The sequence below is a fragment of the Ostrinia furnacalis genome, unplaced genomic scaffold, assembly GCF_004193835.3.
Source record: "Ostrinia furnacalis isolate ACB-3 unplaced genomic scaffold, ASM419383v2 OfSCF0859, whole genome shotgun sequence".
Classification (NCBI taxonomy): domain Eukaryota; kingdom Metazoa; phylum Arthropoda; class Insecta; order Lepidoptera; family Crambidae; genus Ostrinia; species Ostrinia furnacalis.
This window is the reverse complement of record NW_021131098.1, coordinates 305493-330675: the sequence shown is the minus strand read 5'-3', so window position 1 is coordinate 330675 and position 25183 is coordinate 305493. Positions and strand designations below refer to the sequence as shown.

The 25183-nt window shown below is 35.9% G+C and overlaps 1 protein-coding gene across 1 annotated transcript in view; it reads right to left on the bottom strand.

The window, feature by feature from the left end:
- LOC114350260 (tyrosine-protein kinase Abl-like) overlaps positions 1-23552 on the bottom strand; it is a gene marked incomplete at its 3' end in the record, with an annotated part of 68997 nt that extends 45445 nt beyond the window's left edge. The window contains exon 1 of the mRNA XM_028300979.1: positions 23107-23552. Within this exon, the coding sequence (XP_028156780.1) occupies positions 23107-23233 (127 nt within the window). The remainder of the gene's footprint in view (positions 1-23106) is intronic.
- Positions 23553-25183: the final 1631 nt, after the last annotated feature.

Below are 25183 nucleotides of genomic sequence, written 5' to 3'. Positions count from 1 at the left end.
CAACTGACAACTGTAGACAAGTCTGTAACCACAGATCACAGAAACTAAAGGTAGATGTGACAAGGGGGCGGGGCCGGTGTCGCAGCAATATGCCCAAAAACAGAACACATTGCTCGTATCTGCAATGATGACAGCAGCGACGTCATAACAGGGTTCGAAAATATCCGATATTTATTATAAATATCAAAATATCGGATATTTATGATATATATCCGATATATATCAACTTTGATATATATCAATTTTGTATGAAAGACATAGTATTATTTTATTGTATTATTCATGAATACTATTGCATATGTGTTACATAAACATGTTTTTAAAACTTAAAATCAGACAAATAAAGCAAAAACATAAAATATCTTTGAAATACGGCAAAATCAACTAAAAAAATAAAAATCTTATGTCAAAAAGTACAAATACAGTAACAAATTTTAAAAGTTGATATATATCATCAAAACCGGCTTGATATATATCGGATATATATCCGATATATATCTTGATATATATCCCTTGATATATATCCTCGAACCCTGCGTCATAATGTACAGTTTACATTGCTTGCGTAGTAATAAAGATTATTCGAACGTTGGGTATTGATACCGCAGTGGATAATGAGTACATATTTTGATTACTTAGTGTGTGTGAATTTCTAATGCGACACTGAGTTTCGAACTCAGCGCATTAGTTGGCATCTTTCTTTTCTTGAAGTTTTTGAGTCGCCACTCACCCGTAAAGTTCGGTGTGTATGGACCGGGCCTTAGTTCACATTTCTAGCTCTAATTATGCCTCGCGGCTAAATGGATTAATTAATGGAAACATATTAATAGACCGCCATTTCCACGAAAGCTCGAGAAGAGTTTATAATTAAATATAGTATTCTAATATCACTCGCAAGAAGTAAAAGCTTTTTGTAAGCATAAATCCAGTCCTACTTCGACTAATTAAATAAAAAATATCCCCGCCTACCAATTTTAATTAACGGAAAATTCCATTAATTATTCCATTACTATTTGCAGTGATATCCACGCGTTTCGCGAAAAGGAGGATAATGTGTTTTTGAGATAAATAAATCCTTCTCCGCCTGATAATTACTTAGAATAATTAGTATACGAAAAAAAATGTTTAAGTATTTCAAGGCATCGTACGATATTGGCTGCAAAAAATTGTTGTAGGCCATAGTGTGATTTGTAGTCTCAGTAAGTCAAGTAGGTCAAAGTCAAAATTTCTTTATTTGTTTAGACTAATAAATAGTTCTTACAAATCGTCATTTTGCTCTTTTAAGGAGCCTCTACATGTCTCATAATCTTTTTACCCTACCAGCGCTTCGAGACCAACATTTGGCAAGTGCTGAGAAGAAGCGCCGCAACAAACTCAGTCACCACTGTCTGCCGGTTAATATAAATAAAAATATAAATATTAAGGTACAAGAAATATTTCAGTTTCATCATTCATTTGCTTACATTTTAATCTCATGTTCTTGTCAGCACAAAAATGTGTTCGCAAAATAATTTTTCAGCAGTTCTGTGATTCCACTGGGGAACTCGACCGCATGTTTAGAATCCCGACTCGCACATAATAATCATCTATTCAAATCAACACTGCTGGGTACGGTCGTCGGTCATCTCGTATACAGGGTGGTTAGGGAGTTGACGTTCATAGCTAAAATTTAGGTTCCTTACATCAAGGTGTATCTAAATCACCCCCGATTTGACCCACAAACGATTTTGCTTAGTTTAGGTCCTAAAAAATTAACTCTATCTCCTAAACTTTAGGAGATAGAGTTAATTTTGTGGTTTATCCTTAATAGGTAAATAGACAGGTTTTTATTTTTTTTCTCACTGGCGAGCACTTTTATTTTGTTTTTACTTACTTACGCTAGAGAAGATTCCAGAGAGAGAAAAAAATTAAACACCAACCATAGGTGATAGTTAAGGATAAATCACAAAATTAACTCTATCTCCTAAATTCAGCAAAATCGTAGAACATACATGGGGGTAATTTAGATACACCTATCAAGCTGTATCTAAATTGCCCATGTATGTTAAAATTTCGATTCCTAACATCAGCTTTGAACGTCAACTCCCTGGCCACCCTGTATAACAAGTAGATGCCAATATTATTTATTGGGCCGACCGCGTCACATAGTAAATCTATCGATGTAGGTCAGTTCTGGGCGCGATGTTTGCCTAACCATTATGTACAGTCGACATCAAACATATATTTAATAGTTATAGTACTCAAACATCTTCATATACATAGTTTCATATTCAGCACGAATGCCGCGATGAGTTACAGGTAGGTATACGTAGTTAATTTTTGAACGATGTGACAAAATATTGTAATAAATATTATTGGCGACCCCCGACGACGACGATAGAGATGTATTCGCGCTTGCTTTATTTTATTATTAAATTATATTGAAATTTAACTAACGTCAGAAACTATTGGAAGTTTTTCTTATTGACATTGATTGATCCGTAATATTAAGTAAGATCTGAGCTTAACTTTTCATCATGTCGAAAATAAAGTAAAATCTTAAAATAAAGTTTTTAGAGGCTGTATTTAACGTACCTTACACCCTTTTAAGGGATTAGTTTATGAAACACGAAACCTTTTAGGTCCATTTGCACAGTCTAGGATTATCCGAGGCAGCGTGAAACATCATCTGCCTCTCATCAACTTCAAACAAGCTGTTAACTATAGAATTACGTTTTAAACAAGATTCTCCTTAATCTCCCCAAGTAAGTGGTCTTTAGTGAAAATTTTCCTTTGACAGTAAAATCAACCTTAGTAAACATTTTGCTTTAGCAAACTATAACACTTTGATGAAACTTTAATTAATTTAATAGACACTGTATGGCGTGTGAGAATCATAGCATATGTTTATGCAAAAAGTAGTAACTGGGCATGTGCGAATTAATTCAGTACTTTTGACTCTTTGATTCGTGCATGCACCTGCAAATGTTACATCATTAAAAGATATGACAAAGGCAAAATAGTTTGTTTATATTTAAATAAAATTTTACTTATTTCTTGCTTTTTAGTTAACTAATTATTACCTTGATGTTACCACTGAAGGTAGGCAGTACACTGAGATAAAAAAAAATTGGTTCATAATCGGCGGAGATATTGCGTATAAAAAAGTTCATCCCCAATTTTCCACCCTTGGGGGTGAAATATTTTCTTCAAATTCGCATGAAACCACCCTTTTGATAATACCTATTCAACAAAAAAATAATCGTTCACAAATTGGTTTATAATCGGCGGAGATATTGCGTATAAAAAAGTTCATCCCCAATTTTCTACCCTTGGGGGTTGTTTTTTTATTATTAAATTTAAATGGGACCACCCTTGAGGTATTACCTATACGCCGAAAAAAGATTTGTTCAAATCGGTTCATAATTGGCGGAGTTATCACGTAACAAACATAGAAAAAAAAAAACATACTGGTCGAATTCAGAACCTCCTCCTTTTTTGAAGTCGGTTGAAAAATAGGAGTCATTTTTTACAAAAGTCCATTTTTTTCATCTAGCGAATAAACGGATAATTAATGACATAAGATTTAAGAAACCGAGTAATTTATTTATTAAGAAATGTACACCAACAGCAAGACTCGTGAGACAATCACAGTATAAATGTTACAATGGGAGAGTAACGATACAAGCAGATCGCAAATGAACTCCCCATTTTGTCACAACTCGTCACTCGAGTGCAAGCGCGGACAAGGATGGAAATTGCATTGTGTGGCAGGTTCGGCGCGGAATTTCGCATTCGATTGAATTCAGAAGTATTCGATTAAATTCAGAAACGTTTCGCCCCTAGCAAATGTACTTTAATTTATGCAGAACAAGGTATTTGACCGCAATTCCACCTGATATGTGAGATGCAGTAGGATGGTACATAATCTGCCCTGTAAGTGCCTATTCACGCCCGTATTCACAAACATTACTATGAGGTCTCACAGTGCGCGTGGACGCACAGGGTGACACACGACCCAATCACAGAGCTCTATTCAACGTTGTGCGTTCCATTTGCTGCTTCACTTATGCAAGCATCGTTTGAATACGAGTGTCAGTCTCGCACGCACGTCATCGTTCAAAAACATATTTACAAACAATCAATCGCTTTGTGCTGTTGAGATCAAATCGTAGACGAGTCTAGACGTAACTCTATCTGTTGAATAAAAAACCGGTAGCGATTCTATTTCAGTTCTAATTGATTTAAGATTCCAGACTTAATAGCTTAAAACTCACTAAAAGTCGTTTCTTGCTGTTTTGTTAACAGACCAGCTTTTGCTAAATTCGTTTTCTGTTTGTAAACTGTAGTAATGTCAACATTTTTACTGTTTTTTGTGAAACCAGGGATACAATGCATGCTTTCAGGGACCTTTACAATGAAAGATATCTGAAACCTAGACTAACAGAGCGCGGCAAGTGAGATCCGCCTTTTCATGTCAAGTTCAACAAAAGATACGACAGCATACTTACAAGAGCTGAAAGTTTTATAAAGCTGTATTCTTATCCGATAGTCCTTAAGGTAAAACTACACGTCGTGTAGAGGAATATCAAGAACAATGTATTCTTTTCACAAGTGCGTGGGATGTCCATTAGTAATTTCTTAAAGGGTAGGTAGGTAAACAAAATATTGTGTTAAGGATATTGAAACAAACAACGCATGCATATAAAATAATGTGACGGAGGTATCTAATAATAAGTTAGTGAAAGATGCGTCTTTTAAGTTACCTTACTCCTACACAATTCTCGAGTGCCTAGCTAAGTTTGTTGCCGGGAATATACAAAGCTCTACACGAGTAATAAGTTTAGTAAGTAGATAAAGTTTTGACTCAAAGCACTTTAAAAGCGGCAAGTGAACACGTGACAAGCTTTATGTCATGTCTGCAATTCTGCATCGGTGAGTTCATGAAGAAGCTCTATCTTATGAAAAACAACATGTGAAAAAATCTGGTAATACTTATGTGTAATAGGTTTTTATCAGTACGGACATCTTTCCATTAGTCCGCAACTAACGTGACGGCGAAGAGGCAAAATCGCAGACATTCTGCTTACCCTCTTTTCAAGCCCGCTAATGTAAAACGCCCGTCTTAATAAAAATCGCTCCGTCTTCAAGTAAATAAAATACGGTTGGAATTGCATTTTCTAGAAATAAACGCGTCTTCTCAACTCTATTTCCTGGGAGAGAAAAATTCCCATTTCACATTGCACAGCTGGAAAATGTTTGATCGAGGAAATTAATTTTTCCGTCGACTGAAAAAGCGAAGCAAAATGTTTGAACTACTATTTCGATATTGTGGTTCAGTCCGTTTCTTTCGCCTTGTGATTCTGGCGCGTGATGAGATATTTAGTTAAGGATTAATCGGAATTGATTATTGCGGAGTAGTAGAACCACTTTGTTCCATAAAACTAGCGATTGCGCATTGGAATTACTGAATGAATGGTTAGTTAAGTAGCGCAACTGTGAAGTTATAAATACTTAAATCAATGAGATATCAAAAATATTTTCTTAGAAAATATAAACGTGAACAAATAGGATAACTCTGTAGCAGACTTCAAAGAATCGGTCTTGTCTGTCTACTCTAAAGGATTATCTTAGGGTCATTCCATGACAAATGTTACCGAGGGTGAAAAACTAAATATGTTCTTTTCGCATTAAATCTGATGAATTTTGAAAGTATACATTCCAAATTATAATGTGCAACAAAAAAAAATCTGAAAGAAACAAGTGATTTTTAAGTTATTAGTCTTCAAAGTCTATACTTAAGTCAACTGTCTGAATGATCATTTTCTCTCTAATTATTAGTAATACGATTAAAAAAAAACTATCAATCTGTGAAACGTTTTGCCACTATATGATTCGAGGGTATTTATCATAGTATTGGTAGATAACGTCATAGTCCCAAAAAAATTGATAACCATCAAGTTTTAAGTGTGTTTTCTTGTTACTTCGGCGATGTAACACCCGAAACAGAAAAACAGGTATTTGTTTTATTATTGTACCTTACACATGGATTAGGTTAACAATATTTGGTAAAAGTAAGGTCATGGTAGTAATGATTTCAAATACTAACTAATATCTGAGCATGATACTAATTTAGTATGTTTCTTTCTTGATTAAAAACTGTAACACCCGAAACGTTTCGGGTATTACATTTTTATTTATATGTCGATAATGTGTGTATATTGCTTGGAGAAGTGAAAAAGTATTACTGTGAGGGTCCTTTGACCTCCCACTAGCGCTGGAATCGGAAAAGGAGTCATATTTCTCAATTTAAGACTTTTTTGAAATGTCGACTTAACACTAAAATTAAGGTATTGCTAAAAAGTGTCGATGTTTGACATTTCCAATAAATATCGTAATTAGAAATTAAAGTAATGCTATTTCAAGCCAAAAACAATGGAAAAAGCTATATTCTGAGGAAATTGTAAAACTTGAACTTTGTATATTTAAAAAAAAAAGCTGCTTCGTAATTTCAAACCAGAATTCGCTCTAATTGTGTTTATTTGTTGTACTTTTTATTTTGTAGGACCTAGATACTAATAAAACACCGATTTTATCGATAAAACGCGTTCAATTTTCGTACTCGTAACACCCGAAACAAAACCATTGTAACACCCGAAACAAAGAAAAAATTTATAAAAAAAATAGTAAAACGTTTTATTTAACAGTGATTGTATGTTACATGGTTTGTAAATTTCATACTTTAGAAGTCCTGTAAGTTTTAGGTATGATTCCTTAAGAAAATTCGCTAAATCTCGAGTAAATGCAGCGACAGTCGGAACATAGAGGCAAAATCTCGTAACGCCCGAAACGCACACTTTTCGACTCATATTTTCGTTATCCTACATTCTAAGCTGTACAAACTTTATTATTTAAATAAAACAACTAAAAACGGACAGATTAAGGCACTAACATTATTAAAATACTATTTCAAAATACATGAAATTGTTGAATATGTGTGTACGAACGTAACACCCGAAACGATGGAATGACCCCTTATCTAAATTTCAGCAGCCATTGTTTCGAGCATTATTGATAGGGTTTCAATTTAATTACCCCGGGATTCTGAGCGAGTTATCTTCAAGTTGGTCACTTGCTTATCTCGGAATGGCAAAGAGATTGTGGGTGGATATTGAATGCCCAATATTCAACGCATCTGTCCACTATTTCAGTGTGTACAGACAGACGTGAGGTGTGTACCACACAGTAAAAGGGAATAGTAGATCATTTTTATACTAGTGCGTAAGCCGCTATGGAGATTGGTACATAGAAGAGAACAAATGCCTATTAAAGAATATCTAATTATATTTTAACACTACTACCACCAAGTACAAGAATTCTTATTGGAATTCAGATTTTTAAACAGTACCTACATCTAGGAAATATTACATTCGTCAAAGGCTATTGGTTCGTTGTCAGTTTGCCACGTTCCTAATTTGATACAAAAGACTCCCAAAGTAATTTTCATGACTGGTTCAATCTATAATCTGTAAAAGCGAAAGGTCACTGATTGACGGACTCACTCATCATATAATATCAGAAACTACAAGTGCTAGGAGTCTCAAATTTTGCATGGAGGTTCCTTTTAGAACGTGTGCTTAGTGCTCACTAAGACGGGATTTTGTAAATAGGGGTATAACGGGATCCACGCGTACGAAGTCGCGGGCAGCTGCAAGTTACGCAATAATTGCTTCAAGGAGCGAAGCATTTCGAGCGACGAGAGAGGGTTTTCAAAGGAAAAAATAACTTATCGTCTATTTTCCACTCTTGTGACATCCGTATCCCACTTTGTCTACAACCTAGTATCTAGCGAAAGTTTTACTACTGTGTGAGCTGTGTATGTGAACAGTTGCTGATGTAATAACAGTTCACCACGTGTATCGCGTACATACACGTGTCTGCGGCGCCCACGTATTGGATGCGCTGCCGAATATAGCAGTCGCAATCGAATTCGAATGCGGTCGCCGTGACATGACCAACTAGGCTTCATGTCCTGATTGGACGCTGGACAGACAATTATATCATCTATTCACTAGGAATGAAATCTTTTCTTTTGCATAATATAAATAGTTTTCATCGTTCGTTCGTTCGTTTCAGGCAAATGACGTCCACTGCTGGACAAAGGCCTCCTCCAAGGTTTTCCACAATGCACTTTTCTGCGCTGCCCGCATCCAGGCTCTTCCCGCGACCTTTACCAGATCGTCGGTCTACCTAGTAGGAGGCCTGCCCACGCTACGTCTTCCAGCCCGTTTCATAATAGTTTTCATAACATATAATTAATTACAATGCTGTTGTTTACTTATTAAGAACTTACAGTTTTGCTGGACAATATATTAAGTCGAGTAAAATATTATTCTAACTAAATTACATCTAATGACAGATTGTACAGTGTTTTCAAGAACGAAAATCTATGAAGTATGATTTTTTATTTAGACTTTGCACATAAAACTCATGTAGGTAGTGTTTTATGTATGTAAAACATGCATATCACATTGCGCCCGTGCGAAGTCATAGTCACAGTCGCTAGTAATTAATATACGATGTCCTAATTGCTCTGTACACTCAGGCCTTCAATACCGTATTCCGTCTAGCAGAGGCTTAGGCCCGTGCAACTCCTGGATTAAAGCTCCACTCGATCAAGCCCCATTCAACGGCTGTTATTACTCTGCTTGCCTTGCACAGGCGATATGGTACCGCAATGGCTAATCCTGAGAGCTTATTAAGCTCCAATAATGAACCGGCAAAGCTCAAATTCAGCTTGAACAAACGATAATTATTCAGAATTGAGCTCGTACGTATCTCGTCAACAAGTCAGCGCACGTATGATTTAAATTGGGGATTTAATGCAGCGTGTATCCATTTGAAACTCGGGTTAATTGTAGTTCATTCAATGTCATATCTTACTGAAACGAAAAATACTATTTATATTTTGCCTCTAAAATGACTCAACTATTTTTCATTCGTCTATTTTACCCGACTTCAGTTTTTTATTTGCGTGACAAAAAGCTAGCTACCTAAGCTTATGTCTTAAATTGATTCAGTAGTGTCACTTTCGCATTTATTTATTATACTTATTTATTTATTTATTTAAACTTTTATGCCAAAATAAATTTGAACATAAGGCGAACTTAATGCACTAAAGCATTCTCGACCAGTTTACCTTTGGGTTGAGCAGAAAAGAAATTTGTTTGGCGGTACTTCTAGTGCAGGAAAGAAAAACAAAAACAAATATGCTACATACATAAATAATAAATAAAATATATAATAAATAAATACATACATAAAATAGATGATTGAGTTAAACTGAAATTACAATTCATGAAGATGAGATCATTTTGAGAGGATTATTTACATTTATTCTTTGTAGTATAGATTAAATTAAACAGGGTTAAATCTTAGCTTTAATTAAATCTTCCAGATTTGCACACATTAGAGGAAAACGTGTTTGCAAAATGGTGAAACGGGATAATCAGTAATTGCTGTAAACAATATAATAATTGTAGGTCGAGGAAATACTGTAACATTAGGTATCCAGTCCTGAATGTTCCGATATCCATTAACCATAGCCGCGGGAGTCGGGACACGCTCGATAACACTCTGCAGGGAGGTGCAGAAGTCCGAGCTTTCCTCTTGGACACTTATCAAGGGAATATTTTTGTTATCAGTATGTACTACAGTATGTTCTCAAGTAGCGACCACGAGCCGGCCTCCCACTAGGTGGACCGACGATCTGGTGAAGGGGGTGCCTGGATGCGGGCGGCGCAGGACCGGTCTGTGTGGAAGTACTTGGGGGAGGCCTTTGTCCAGCAGTGGACGTCATTTAACTTGAAACGAACTAACGAACGATGTACTACTACGCTCTAGTTTATTATTTTGTTTTATTTAATTGGCGTAAAATTTCCGATCGCAGTAAATAGAAAACTGAGCAGAAGAGTGTCTGCTTTTTTATTGGAAAAAGGACGTTAAGTGACTTTTTACACGTCCTACAAGACAAGGTTTTCAAAAATGACACTATCTGCTAGTCTGGTCATTTCAGTAATTCTCAATTCCATAATTTACTAAATACCAGTTTAATGTAAGACAGGTTAAGGTAGGATTAAATTAAAAAAAAAATCGTGACGTAATGTGCCTACTACTTTTAAGGTGAGTACAGACTAAAGCATTTACTTGTAACAGAACAACGAGCCGCTCTATAAAATGTTATAATATTCACCCTTTCACGAACGAAGACTCGTTCATTGTACCATTCATAAGAACATTACATTACATAGAAATGCTCGAGAAAACATTTGCCGACAGCCAAAAGCAGAAATCAAAGGTTAAACAGAAATATGTTAGCCGACTGGATAATTCAATAACAGCTTCCGGGAGTCATTTAGCTTACCGTAACGTTGAGTGAGTGGTTAACTGGATTCCCTATAGTGGGATTCCGAACTGAAATACAGCCGGACAGAAATAGAATCCTAAAGTTATTGAATGCGACGTGTGTGGATAAAACAGTGATAATCTAATAGAATAGAATGCTTTAGTGCATTAAGTTCGCCTTATGTACAAATTTATTTTGGCATTAAAGTTTAAATAAATACATAATCTAATATCGAGATTGTGCAAATAAATACATAATCTAATATCGAGATCCATGTATCATGGACTTGAGTGAATTTCAACACTGAATGTCTATCTATGTATTTGGTATTAGTGACTGAGTTTCTTGCGCTGCTTCTTCTCAGCACTGGCCCATTTGTCCCGAAGCAGTGGTAGGGTTAATACTGGGACGTGTAAGTACTTTTCAAAGGCCTACTTGCAAAAATAAATGAGTTTAACGATTGAGTGAATGGGGGATATAGATGACGTCTTTTGATTGAAAAGGTTAGGTACTGAGCAGGGTTCGAAATTATCAAGATAATTTAATAAAATATCTTTAAAGGCTCTGGCATACAGATGGCGCCGCGGGGTGCGCGGTAAAGCACAGCGTTAAAGCGCTTAAGCACTAAAACGTATCCGAATCAGATCGTGTCGCTCCCAAGTGGCAAAATATTAGCTGACGATAACGAGGAAATAGTTGATGGTCGCTTACTCGTCTACGGCGCGGCGGTACACACTACACATATCTAAAGAGTATACATGGATTTGGATTGTATACTGTGCGTGGCCGCTCTTATGGCGCTTTCACACGAGATCCGTCATTAACGATTCGTTATAAAAAGACGATAAGTCCATGACGGATACACATTCCGTACTACGGAATTTTCACGATTCTTAAAAAATGAAAAAGAAAAACAACACACTGCGGACTCGTGTTTTTAACGAATGTGATTTTTAAAAGACGATAGTAAGTACTTGATTTAAGATGTATCCGTCATTTTTCACGATTCATATTCCGTATAACCATTTAAAAAGCATATTGTCGCCGTCTAAAAAATACGAATCGTCCTCAAGTGAACGCGCCCTTACATTTTAATTCAATCCAGACAGAAGCACTACGATAAATTCCTTAACCTAAAGTCGATTGGTTCGACGCGAAGGTAATGTAAGCCGCACTTCGATATCCTATCGGCTTAAGGACGTCGCACATTTATCAACCCGAAAAGGGATCGACAGACGGTGAAACGCAACTGCAACTTTCTGATGATTCTAATGAATGAAACTGAAACTGAAAGTTTCAAACTGGTCGCGTCATGTGTGGTCTCTCAACGGACGCTATGGCAGAAACTTAGATGCAACTCAAAAGTAATCGCCTTGCGACTGACAGCGCGCGAAAGACGATGACAGCTCGCGAAAGGCGATACGGTGTTGATCCCTTTCCGAGTTGATAAGTCTGCTATGACCTTTACACTTCACAGGCACCTCAGTTTTTCGTTAGCTGTACGCTTTTCCCATTCAGCCGTTGCGAGAAACCTTTATTTCAAAACCTGAGCGACTGAAATTCGTCGAATTCTCAACTGAATTTCGCTTAAAACATTTCTGGGGTGAGATTAATGGTCTACGCATAATTCAATCAAGCTTATAAATATTTTTTACGCTTCTCTTAAAAGTATTGGTTTAATTTATGTTTGTTTTACACGTTTTATCTGTATAATTACAAAGCTTATGTAAATTAAAATCACTTATAATGGCCCGAGTTTCACAATAATTACATTTTTGCTACGTAAATACAGGGTGACTGGAACTGAACCCGCCATAGCTAATACGCGTATAGAGGAGGTCATTTGCTAATTATTGAACCTTACTTTCTATGACTAAAGTTTCATAGTTTAGGAGATATGTCAATTTTCATACTTTTTCCGAAATTTGACCTAAAAACTGCTTAATTTTTTTTTCTCGCATGATTTTAACCGATTTTTTTATTTGATACTAATACCGAATAAACCTTTAGTCAAATAAAATAAATTTTAGATCCAGATAATGATTGAATAACTAGTTATTACGAGCCGCCAAAGTTTAACAAAAGTACAAACCACGAAAAAAAATTGTACTTCGAATTCGATTTAAAAAAAAACTAATGGTGATAATGGATTGCCAATAATCTTAAAAATATCTCCAGCTTCTCTTCTTTCCAATGATATATCACACGTTGTAATTAGATATTGAAATTAGTCAAAAATTCAAAGTTTATGGAAGAAAATGGAGTAATAATACGAAAATTATCCATACAAAGTTTCTTCAAACATCTCATATTTTCTGTTATACTCCTTTTCATAACTATTTTTGTGTGTTTTTTGAAAAAATAATTTAAAATAATAATCACATTATGAAGAAAAGATTTAAAAAAAATTCAAAATCAACTTTGTATGGATAATTTTTGTATTATTACTCCATTTTCTTCCATAAACTTTGAATTTTTGACTAATTTCAATATCTAATTACAACGTGTGATATATCATTGGAAAGAAAAGAAGCTAGAGATATTTTTAAGGTTATTGGCAATCCATTATCACCATTAGTTTTTTTTTAAATCGAATTCGAAGTACAATTTTTTTTCGTGGTTTGTACTTTTGTTAGATTTTGGCGGCTCGTAACTAGTTATTCAATCATTATCTGGATCAGAAATCTATTTTATTTAAATAAAGACATATTCAATATTAATATCTAATAAAAAAAACTGTTGAAATTACGCGAGAAAAAAAATTTAAGCAGTTTTTAGGACAAATTTCGGAAAAATCTGAAAAAAGTATAAAAATTGACATATCTCCTAAACTATAAAACTTTAGACATATAAAGTAAGGTTCAATAATTAGCAAATGACCTCCTCTATACGCGTATTAGCTATGGCGGGTTGAGTTCCAGTCACCCTGTATATTGAAAGTAATAAATGTAATTAGTCAATAAATACATTAATTACATAGAATTAAACCGCAGCAGAGGAAAACGACAAAGCACGATCTGTAGTAACTACAATTTTAGTCGCGAGTAAAAATATTATTATTTTTATCAATTCAAAAATATTACGTCGTCTGCTCCATTATCTATTTCCAATTCAAATTCAAATTTTTTAGAGTGCTTATAATCCTCGTTTCAAGACTTTGAAATTTCTTTCGTAATTTTCGTCTGGGTTGGTGTAAATAAAAGCAACGATGGTAGGCGGTAGCTAACGGTGAAAATTTCATACACAATTTTCATTAATAAAACTCCGATTGCCAGCTAGGGATTACGTATTTGCCAATAAGTTAACGTCCGTCCCTGCGTAAATGGAGACGAAGGGCGTATGCTTTTAGCTCTTAATATACTAAAGAAAGATTAAGTCTTATGTTCTGAACTTTAGGCTGGTTTTAGTGTCACGCGGACTGTCAGTGCGGATCGCTCCGCACAGCCGATCTGTATGAACTGCTAGGGAGCGGAGCGGTTTCTCCGCCCCGCATTACTCAAAAACGCTCCCTAGAAGTGCATACAGATTGGCCGTGCGGAGCGGGTCCGCACCGGACGGTCCGCGCGACACTAAAACCAGTCATAAGGTTCACAGTTGCATCTCGGTGGATTCGGGATACAGTATACTACCTCCTAAGATCTTCGAGGCAGAGTCAACTAACCTACTAAAGCCCGGTCCGTGAGCACGTAGAATTTTGTCCAATGACCCCTAGCTACCCATCCTTATCGCTCGCGCGTAATTATATTGCTGTCGCGACTGTGCGACTGGCACCCGCAGTGAGTGTGCGAGTGCGATAACAACATAATTACGCGCGAGCGATATGGATGGGTAGCTTGGGGTCATTGGACAAAATTCTACGTGCTCACGAACCAGACTATAGTTCCTGATATCTATTACCCTTGTAGTTGACACGACAATAGACGTATTCATGCACATCAGATGCATGCTGAATCTCCCCGAATTCGGTTAGTGCCGTCCAATGTGGGTGACTACCCCCACCCCCATAGCGGGGGTGGGAGAATTTAATAAACACCACGTTGCCTCTCCCATGCGCCTACCGTTGAATATTATTCTGGTCCAGTAAATGCAGAATATATTATTCATTTAAACAGTTAATATTTGCATGTATGTACTTATTTCTGAAACTATCAATTGGTTTATTTTTATAAAGACTTTGTCAAAAGTGTTGCAACCAAGTATATGAAGTACCAAGTAGAGTTAAGAGAAGAGAAGAGCTACACCTACACAATAAAAGGTTCCAGTGGTTGCGGATTTCGGGTGAAGCTCGCTTCCACCTTCGGCCTGATCGTCGCTTACCATCAGGTGAGATACAGGCCAAGAGCTTCCTCCTTGTGAATAAAAAAAAATTAAAAAACTGATTCAGTAGCTTGCATGGTTTATAAACTTTCCTTCTGATTGTTTACAACATAGTAAAAAGTGATTTTTATTCAGAAAAAAAATTTATTCTACCGTTTTGTCGGCGTGATCAATATTCATACCTCCACAAAATTACAGCTCTCTAGTGCCAATAGTTTCCAAGCAAAACCTCGGACAGACAGACAGACAGACATATCGAAACTATAAGGGTTCCTTGTCAGGATTACGGAACCCTAATAAAAATTTGAGGGCGAGGGTTTATATCGTTTTGATTGAGAATAACAGCTAGCCTAAAATTCTAAAATATTGTGCGATCTGTACGTATACCAGAGGCATGTCAGTTAGAGTAGTGCCATGTGCAAGGAACTATGCAAGTTTACAAGTTACCGGTATGTGTCGCCACCTTAATAAAAGCTCGCGTCGTAGGCACATTATCTAATACGTAGCTCCCTTTGTAAGATATGACGTCAAAAAGCTCACAAAGCCGCTCATTACAGAGATCCGAATTAAAACTTTTAATAAAGCTATCTGCAAGGATTTTTCAATCAGCGTCTATGACAATGGGATTTACTCGCAGTCAGGAGAGAATAAAGGGGGTACATCCTTTTGTACCGATCCGTAAAAGCAAATTCAAGCATTACTGCAGCTTACTTGAACGGGTAATGAGAAATATCTCATGTGATTTAATAACGAAACGTAATCATTTCATAGCGAAGCGAAAAACTAAACTGGAAACATTTTATCCAGATTTTGTATTTATAAAGTGAAGTATTTTTCACAAGCTTTTATTCACCTTCAATTGTTTTGGAGTCTTTACGCAATATAATAATTGGAGTTTAATTTTAAAAGATTTTTGATTTTAAGTTCTTTGAGCTTGACGCGATCCATTATTGCAATGTTGGTAATACCTACCACAGATTACTAATAGCTTGGTAATACCCTGCGACTGGCTACTGGCTTTAAAGTAATAATCTTGACATAACAAAATCAGCTTAACTTAAGACACTCTGTATCACTACTACCTACGAACGTCTAACATGTCTGCCACCCACGACGAACAAAAAGCTGGCCCTTATTACCCTGTCTCGCCCTGTAATCAAAATGTTTTTTTCGGGGTCTCCGCGGGCCTTTAATGACCGCCAATCATAGGCGACTACGGCTAGACTGGTCCTGCTTCAGTTTGTTCAAAGTTCATCCGGACGTGGCTTGAATGAATATAAGTTTCCAGGTAATGTTAGGAAATTGTCTTTAATTTTTACATTTTTATCCTTTGCCTTTTTTGTCAATCAACCTACCCGCATTTACTTCAGTCCATCCGTGACCGTGGCGCGTGCAGTTACGATAAAATATTGACGTTTTTAAAAAAAAAGATTCATGGTAGGAGTTAGAGGATTGCACAACTGCAAATTGCAACACTGCAACCTGTCATCTTGTGGTCTTTGGTCATTGGAACAGGACCTTTAGAACCACAGATCACAAACAAAGGGAGATGTGACAAGGGGGCGGGGCCGGTGTCGCAGCAATATGCCCAAAAACAGAACACATTGCTCGTGGAAGCAATGATGACAGCAGCGACGTCATAGTGTAAACAGTTTACATTGCTTGCGTAGTACTAAAGATTATTCGAACGTGGCGTTGTGATAACGCAGTGGATAATGAGCACATGTTTTGATTACTGTGTGTGTGAATTTCTAATGCGACACTGAGTTTCGAACTCAGCGCATTAGTTGGCATCTCTCTATATCTTTATGTTTACATACATACAAAACTGCTGAATGAAATCCTTTTGTACGAATATCTGAAAATCTTTTCCAGACAAGTTTTTCAAAGAAAGTGTTTCCAATTGGCAGCAGACGAAATAACAAGTTATAAAAAAAGTAAGTACGAGTATATCTTAATAAGTATGCTCATCATAGGCCCCATTATAATTTAGTTCTTTGTGTCAAGCAACTTACTTTGATTATAGTCAGTCTAGACTAATAATTTGAGTCTGATTAACCAAATTCGAGCTTGGATTTTTTGCTTTTGTGCTGCGAATAATCAAGGGTGAGCCGAGATGCCAATAGAACTATGTCTGATAAATGAAGTGTCTGTCTGTAGTTTCGAGCTGCCTTTTGTTCTATATTCTACGCCTGGGAGGGTGACTGAGACCTAGTTGCTTTGAATGAGCTGCTCAGCTAAGGCGCTTGACGGCGACATTGCAAGTGTATATTCGTATATGCATTTGAAGTCCCCGTTTGTATCGGCAGACGGCTGACGGCTGCGGGGAATATCTTAAGCCCCAGGTAAGTTGCAACCGCAATAACTTTCTCGTAACTATTAACTTCGCTAGCACAGACAATGGAGAAATGATATTAAATTCTGAACTCTTGCCACACACAGCTCGGGCAGAAGTTGCAGTAGTAATATCATAGTTCGTGCGGTAATATGGTGACAACTTCGGCGTACCAGTATCTTGTACGCGAGAGTTGGGCCTCATGACGGAGCCTTGACAATATTCAAAGTTAAAATGTGGCAAGTGGCATGATTTCCCCTTAAAGGTACGGTTTCATGCATTGCGATTAATGCGACAATTTATTTCATTATGAAAATGTAAGTATTGCGACGTAAGGGATGACAGAGTGAGACAGACGCGCGGTCGACGCGTCGGCTGAAGGGTACACCGCACTGACCTACCCACACAAATAAGAACTCACAAGCACGTGCGCGCGTTTACACATTACAAGTTCACTTTACGACCATATTGGAATGACATTTGATGACTGCACCACGTCTTCATCTATTCTAAAAAGTCGGCAAAGTGCAATTGCTTTGTATAGCAGTATAGTATTTACTAGTTCAGTCGTTTGAAATCAGACACAGAAAAGTACTATGCATTTAATTTTGTGCACTGAATTCCGCGAGAATTCAGTGAAGTGGAAGTATTATGTTACCGGTGTGTATGTAGGTACTCTTCCCGTACTGAATAATTTGAAGCAAATAAAGCGAATTTTTCGGGTTGGTCTTCATGAATGAAATGCTTTATATTTTAGAGAAAAAAATACCTGAAAAGGAACCAAAGCGCAAGCCAGGGATAAAAATAATCAAATATTTAAATTAAAAATTAAAGCGGGCTGTATACATTGGAAAGAGCGGAGGGAACTGAACTTGGTAAGGAGGGTAGAGGAAATTAAACAGCCTGGGAGGAGATTTTTTCCAAACGATTAAAAAAAAATATGAAGTTAATTTCTCGACTGTCGTAAGATCGTTTATAATTTAGCATTTGCATAATGCAATATTTTAATACTTAATAGTAACTAAAACGGCGTAATTTAGGACTTAGACTGTAACTCAGTCTCCATGTGCATCTCGGTAGATACTTTGATAAAGATTGTCAAACATGAAGTAGGTAAGTACCTACATATACTTATTTTAAGTGAGAATATTCCAGTCTTAACCTGGAAATTATTTTCAACTGATTAATTTCGTTTCAGCTCCAAGCTAAATAAACCTTCTTTTTTTTTCTTCCAATCAGTTTTAAAGGCTTTAGTACACAAAGACACTGGATTTGCACGTGTGTGTAAAATCCATTTAAAAATGTTATTAATTTTAGTTTTTTCTGTAATGGCCTACATTTTCAAAGTTTTCGCTAAATTATCAATACAGATAGCATTTTTAATCTACGATAAGCGCACTGGAAACTAATTTATTGACAAGCGAAACTGAAGTGTCGATATGATTTGCAGATGGGAAGGAAGATTATTTAATGTTATATCAAGGTGTTATTCAAGAAACATTATGATAAAATGTAAGAAAAAGTCGCACAGCCATCCTATATAAGTGTTACATGATAGAATAAAATAGATATTTAATTTTTAATACACAAATTTTTATCCTTTCCTATGTCATAAACGCACAGCCGACAGATTTAGGGTTGTAAGAACCAGAAAACAAAAAACAACTAATTTCGGAACTTTCACTAGTAGTTTTTTTTTACAATGTTAACTTATTTGTAAAAATACCTCTTAGTGAATGATGAACAGAAGAAAGTTTGACGTGGTGATGATTAAAAATCAGCAAGAGATTAGATTAATAGTCAAGCCTACTCAAATATAGACAGTTTTTTCTTTTTTATGTGGCATCTTATTTATTTAAAAGAGTAGGTAAACTAAGTAGAGTCAATTTGTCACGTATTTGTTGTAGAAATAATGTTACATTTATCTTCAAATGGTAGGTAATGGTATCTATTTATTTTAATTACCATGTACCTATGTATTATGTAAAAAAATGATTAACTCTCAAGTTTGTCCTTTAAAATAATATTTAATTAACTAGGTAGGTATCACTTTTATTTTGAATTCCTTACACATTGGTGCATTACCAAATTGTCTCTTTATTGATTTATTGTATTAGCTAATTAGCTATTCTAATAAAAATAATTTTGATAATCCTCAATTATAATTCGCTTGGCAAATATAATGCTCTATTTTGCTGAAATAACATTTAACCCATTCGCAATTTGCACTCAATGTTAATGTATGACTAGCCAGTTTTATAAAGTACCTAACTAATTACATAATTAACATTTTGATTAGTTATTAAGTAAATATTTTAGAATTATATACTTCGTAATCTAATTCTGGGATTCTGTGGTGTTGTGTTAAGTGTATTGTTTAACTTTAAGGTGATAAATCATATTAATTATGATATTTGTCCAGTGGTGTTGACTGTTGGTACTTGATAGTCACCATTGTTTTCAAATTATGATGATCATGTCAATAGGAGTCAAATGTGATGATGAAAAGCACCATGGCGTGTCAATCTTTTAGTTTTCTCTACCAAATTGCAGGCTTAGTGTTGTCGGCGAATAGTGCCCACTCGTCCCGAGCCCCGAGCGTGTCATTACGCCATTTTAGGAAGAGGTCACAAGTTTCAGGTCTCATTTTCCAAAATGTCAAAAATAGATCTAGGCCCTCACTGCTTTACCTCACTAAGCCGTACTATTGCCGTACAATTTTCGTATTTGTTCCTAGTCCTACTACAAAATTGATACGAACATTATGCAACACAATAATTTAGTGGAGCTCCTTGCATTGCCAATGCAATCAATTGTGACTAACTATATGATTCAAATGGTTTGTTGTTGTATGAAGGACATGTTATTGTTTGTCACTTTTCAATGAGATGCTTACAGTGTGGATGGATCATAGAAATATTGTTCAATACCTTGTTTGCTCGACTGAATGCAGATTTTTCAATCATTTGGTTCATCTTGTACATTAGTTTTTGGCAATTCAGGCAGGTAATACAGGTTTCTCATCAAGATCTTTCACAATCTTCATATCTTAACAAATGTAAAGGCTATGATGATAAATCATTATTAAAAAAATGATTAAGTGATATTCACAAGTTTAAGTCAAGATGTTACAATGACATAATATTTTTTTGTGTGACTAACTCAAATTGCATTAAGACTACTGGTAGAACATTTTGCATTAATTTATTTGTAAAATTAATTTAATCCCTAATTTGTTACACTGGTAAATGAGTGTCAGTATCATACTAAGTCAGAGCTTGAATCAATTAAAAGGGAGCTATTTCTATTACTTTATAACATGATCATAAAAGTGTAATTGATCATAGGGTCATTCCATCGTTTCGGGTGTTACGTTCGTACACACATATTCAACAATTTCATGTATTTTGAAATAGTATTTTAATATTGTTAGTGCCTTAATCTGTCCGTTTTTAGTTGTTTTATCTTAATAATAAAGTTTGTACAGCTTAGAATGTAGGATAACGAAAATATGATTCGAAAAGTGTGCGTTTCGGGCGTTACGAGATTTTGCCTCTATGTTCTGACTGTTGCTGCATTTACTCGAAATTTAGCGAATTTTCTTAAGGAATCATACCTAAAACTTACAGGACTTCTAAAGTATGACATTTACAAACCATGTAACATACAATCACTGTTAAATAAAACGTTTTACTATTTTTTTATAATTTTTTTCTTTGTTTCGGGTGTTACAATGGTTCTGTTTCGGGTGTTACGAGTACGAAAATTCAACTCGTTTTATCGATAAAATCGGTGTTTTATTAGTCTCTAGGTACTACAAAATAAGGAGTACAACAAATAAACACAAATAGAGCGAATTCTGGTTTGAAATTACGAAGCAGCTTTTTTTAAAAAATATACAAAGTTTAAGTTTAATTTTTCCTCAGAAAATAGCTTTTTCTATTGTTTTTGGCTTGAAATAGCATTACTTTAATTTCTAATTACGATATTTATTGGAAATGTCAAACATCGACACTTTTTAGCAATACCTTAATTTTAGTGTCAAGTCGACATTTCAAAAAAGTCTTAAATTGAGAAATATGACTCCTTTTCCGATGCCAGCGCTAGTGGGAGGTCAAAGGACCCTCACAGTAATACTTTTTCACTTCTCCAAGCAATATACACACATTATCGACATATAAATAAAAATGTAATACCCGAAACGTTTCGGGTGTTACAGTTTTTAATCAAGAAAGAAACATACTAAATTAGTATCATGCTCAGATATTAGTTACTATTTGAAATCGTTACTACCATGACCTTACTTTTACCAAATATTGTTACCCTAATCCATGTGTAAGGTACAATAATAAAACAAATACCTGTTTTTCTGTTTCGGGTGTTACATCGCCGAAGTAACAAGAAAACACACTTAAAACTTGATGATTATCCATTTTTTTGGGACTATGACGCTTTCTACCATTACTATGATAAATACCCTCGAATCATATAGTGGCAAAACGTTTCACAGATTGATAGTTTTTTTTTTAATCGTATTACCAATAATTAGAGAGAAAATGATCATTCAGACAGTTGACTTAAGTATAGACTTTGAAGACTAATAACTTAAAAATTACTTGTTTCTTGCAGATTTTTTTTGTTGCACATTATAATTTGGAATGTTTACTTTCAAAATTCATCAGATTTAATGCGAAAAGAACATATTTAGTTTTTCACCTTCGGTAACATTTGTCATGGAATGACCCCATAGTGACTAGTTTGTTTTCTGTTTGCAGCACGTTTTTTTGTTTATTTTTAACGGTGCAGTAGGCTATCTATTGGTGGTCAGTGGATCTGAAAATGTAGCTAGGGTTGTGGGTGATTTTATAATAAAATGACCTAATACAGTTTTATTTTTATTGTGATAAGTACTTACATGTAATGGCTAGTTGTTTAGGTGGTTACTTTGATTTGAAGATTTCTAAGAAATGAATGAGAACCACTTGAAGTTCTAGTTGAAGAATCCACTCTTAAAAAAAGACATGAGCTGTCTGATTTAATTAATGAAAAAGGCATTATGCTCTTTGTTTCACTAAAAGCTTCAGTTTCATTAAATGCTGTGTGTGCATCAGTTTCATTAAATGCTGTGTGTGCACCAGTTTCATTAAACGCTGTGTGTGCACCAGTTTCATTAAACGCTGTGTGTGCACCAGTTTCATTAAATGCTGTGTGTGCACCAGTTTCATTAAATGCTGTGTGTGCACCAGTTTAATCAAATGCTGTGTGTGCACTAGTTTAATCAAATGCTGTGTGTGCACCAGTTTCATTAAACACTGTGTGCATCAGACTGAAGCTGTGTATGTCAGCGTTGCAATCTCATGTTGACAACGTTAGATTTTAGTAACTACCTACGTACCTACTAAAATTTTAAGGACCTTTTATAAGTTATTAGGTATTAGATGGGATCTGAAATGGTTAGAATTATGTCTAATTCTAAAATCATACTGCTTTAGTCAAGTTACTATGAGATTTGATCAAGAATGTACATATTTGGTTTAAGTGCCTAATCATTATTATATCATACACTCATGGTTTTGAATGTATTTATGGAGTAGTTTAGACATGTTTGTGTGTTAAACTAATGTTTGAGGAGACAATTAAAAAAAGAGCTCTAATCTGTGACAAAATTGAGCTTAAATTTAATGAAATTTAAATTTTTTGTTTTACTCAGTTACCTATATTCTTCAATTTACCTTTTTATGTTTTTACCAGGTATAACTGTTTATGCCTCAGGAAGGATTAAAAGCTGTTGTATTTTTATATGTGGGTTTCATGTCAAGAATAATAAAGTGAGATTTTTAATCATCACAGGAAACATTAACACAAAAAGTTAAAATAGAACATCGATAGGAGACGTTTAAACTTTAAAAATAGATAAGATTTAAAATAAAAAAAAAACAAAACACAAATACAATCATGCAAACATTTATAAACTAAAAAAAAACGAAAGTGTGAAAACTTAAATGTTTGTTATGGAAACGCATAGCATTTGCGGGGGATGAAGCTGGAGATATCAGGGTAAATGACTCACCGCTGTGCTCTGTGAATATGTTCGAGCCGAGAATGCGGGGGTCTTTGGGCACTCGGGGCTTTGTCCGCACGGACCGCATCGAAGCGCCGCTGGGCCCGCCGCGTTCCTTCGCCTGCTGCGCCCCCATCTTGCTCCGCGCTCAGCTCACGCCACCGCCGACACCGGTCCCAGACCACGCGACCACCGCCGACGCACACTAATTCAATAAATCCAAATCCAACTCAATGTTCTTACACTCCATACCCAATACAATCCGGCACAACTCAGTCAAAACAAAAATAATCAAACAAACACTAGTCCCAATATAACGCGATATTCATCTTTAAGTCTCTGTGATTCGATGATACAACATTACCGGGACTGGTCGCACGCAAAAAACAACACAATCTCCGCCATTAAATGTGCGACTGACATGTTTCCATGTTTGATTGACGTCGATTTTTAGTTTACGAAAACTTCCGCTGTGAGCAGCACTGTCGCTTTACCACAGATTTAGAATTTTGAGCTGACCAATCACAGCGATGTAGCGGGCATAGACTAAAACAAATTTTTATTAGTGTTTGGCTTTGGACTTATTGAATTGAACACACCAAGTCGTTTTTATAACCGTAGCACTACGCATTGAGCAGTGGCACAGTACTAGGTTCAGATTTGTAAAAAGAAGTACAAAAAGTTTAACCTCATCTGTATAGATGGCGGTAACTATAGTTCCAAAATACTGAACTGTCCTATCGATGACACTGACAGCGGGGCGCCACCGTCAATACCGGATCGCTGGTTCCGATTTTTGCCATGTTGGAAGCCATATAGTTGAACGATGGTAGCGCCCCCCTGTCATTGAGTTTGGCGGGACAGTTCAGCGTGGGTCATCTATAGATGGTATATTTCCAACATGGCAAAAAACTGAACCAGCGATCCGCCCCCCTAGACAAAACGCACTTTTTGATCGAATCGAAAATCGAATCCGTCAAAACTCCATACAAAAAAGGGGCTTTTCGACCACTTTTCGACTGGTTTGCGATTAAAATTTGCACTTTGTCTAGACCCATAGGTATTGACGGTGGCGCCCCACTGTCAATGTCATCGACAGGACAGTCCAGTATTTTGGAACTATAACAGCTGCTTAAGACGATTTGACAGTTGTTTGAGTATAGTTCCAAAATACTGGATACTGGACAGAGCCCCGATTACGGTAATTTTTAACGTCAACAATCCAGACACGCTTCTCGATTCTGCGATACGATTGGTCGTTCAACAGCGTACGTCAGCTGTTTTGACCAATCGTATCGCAGAATCAGAAACGCGTCTGGATTGTAGACGTTATAAAAGTTACAGTGGGGCGCCACCGTCAATACCGGATCGCTGGTTCAGATTTTTGCCATGTTGGAAACCATATAGTTGAACGATGGTAGCGCCCCCCTGTCATTGAGTTTGGTGGGACAGTTCAGCGTGGGTCATCTATAATGCTTAGCGTTGAATGGCGTTTCAGTATGCGAAAATTCATTTATAGCCTGACCAGGAACATAAAAACCCTCGCCATGTTGCGGAAAACTAATGGTACTAATTTCTTTTAATGGCAACAGTAACTGAAAACTTCATTGACATGTCACCTTGCATTGTATAGCCTGACCAGGAACATAAAAACCCTGGCATAGAGGCGCGTCAATTGCATTTGATAGTGCAACACTGAGTACAGTCGTACCTGTGTTAAATTAATAGGCTAACTTTATGTATCAGGATTCAGGATTACGTCCTAATTAATTGATATTTTCATAAATTAACGAATAAAGATTATATAGGTAACCTGGTTTAAATAAATTAAATGAAACCATCAATCGAGCTATGATTTATTTTATTATTCATCAATAATTAAATTCAGAACTTGAATATTCAACTGCAATGTCTGCTCATGAACGCTTTAAACTCGGTACTTCTTTCCCAATTCCATAAAATTCAACACTTAGAAAGTGACAAAAAACTTTAAAATAGGTATTTGAAACAAACCACAGCTAATTTTCATAGTGGACTGTACTATACGATAAACATGTCAGTCAATTTGACAACCTTTGTCGGAAAC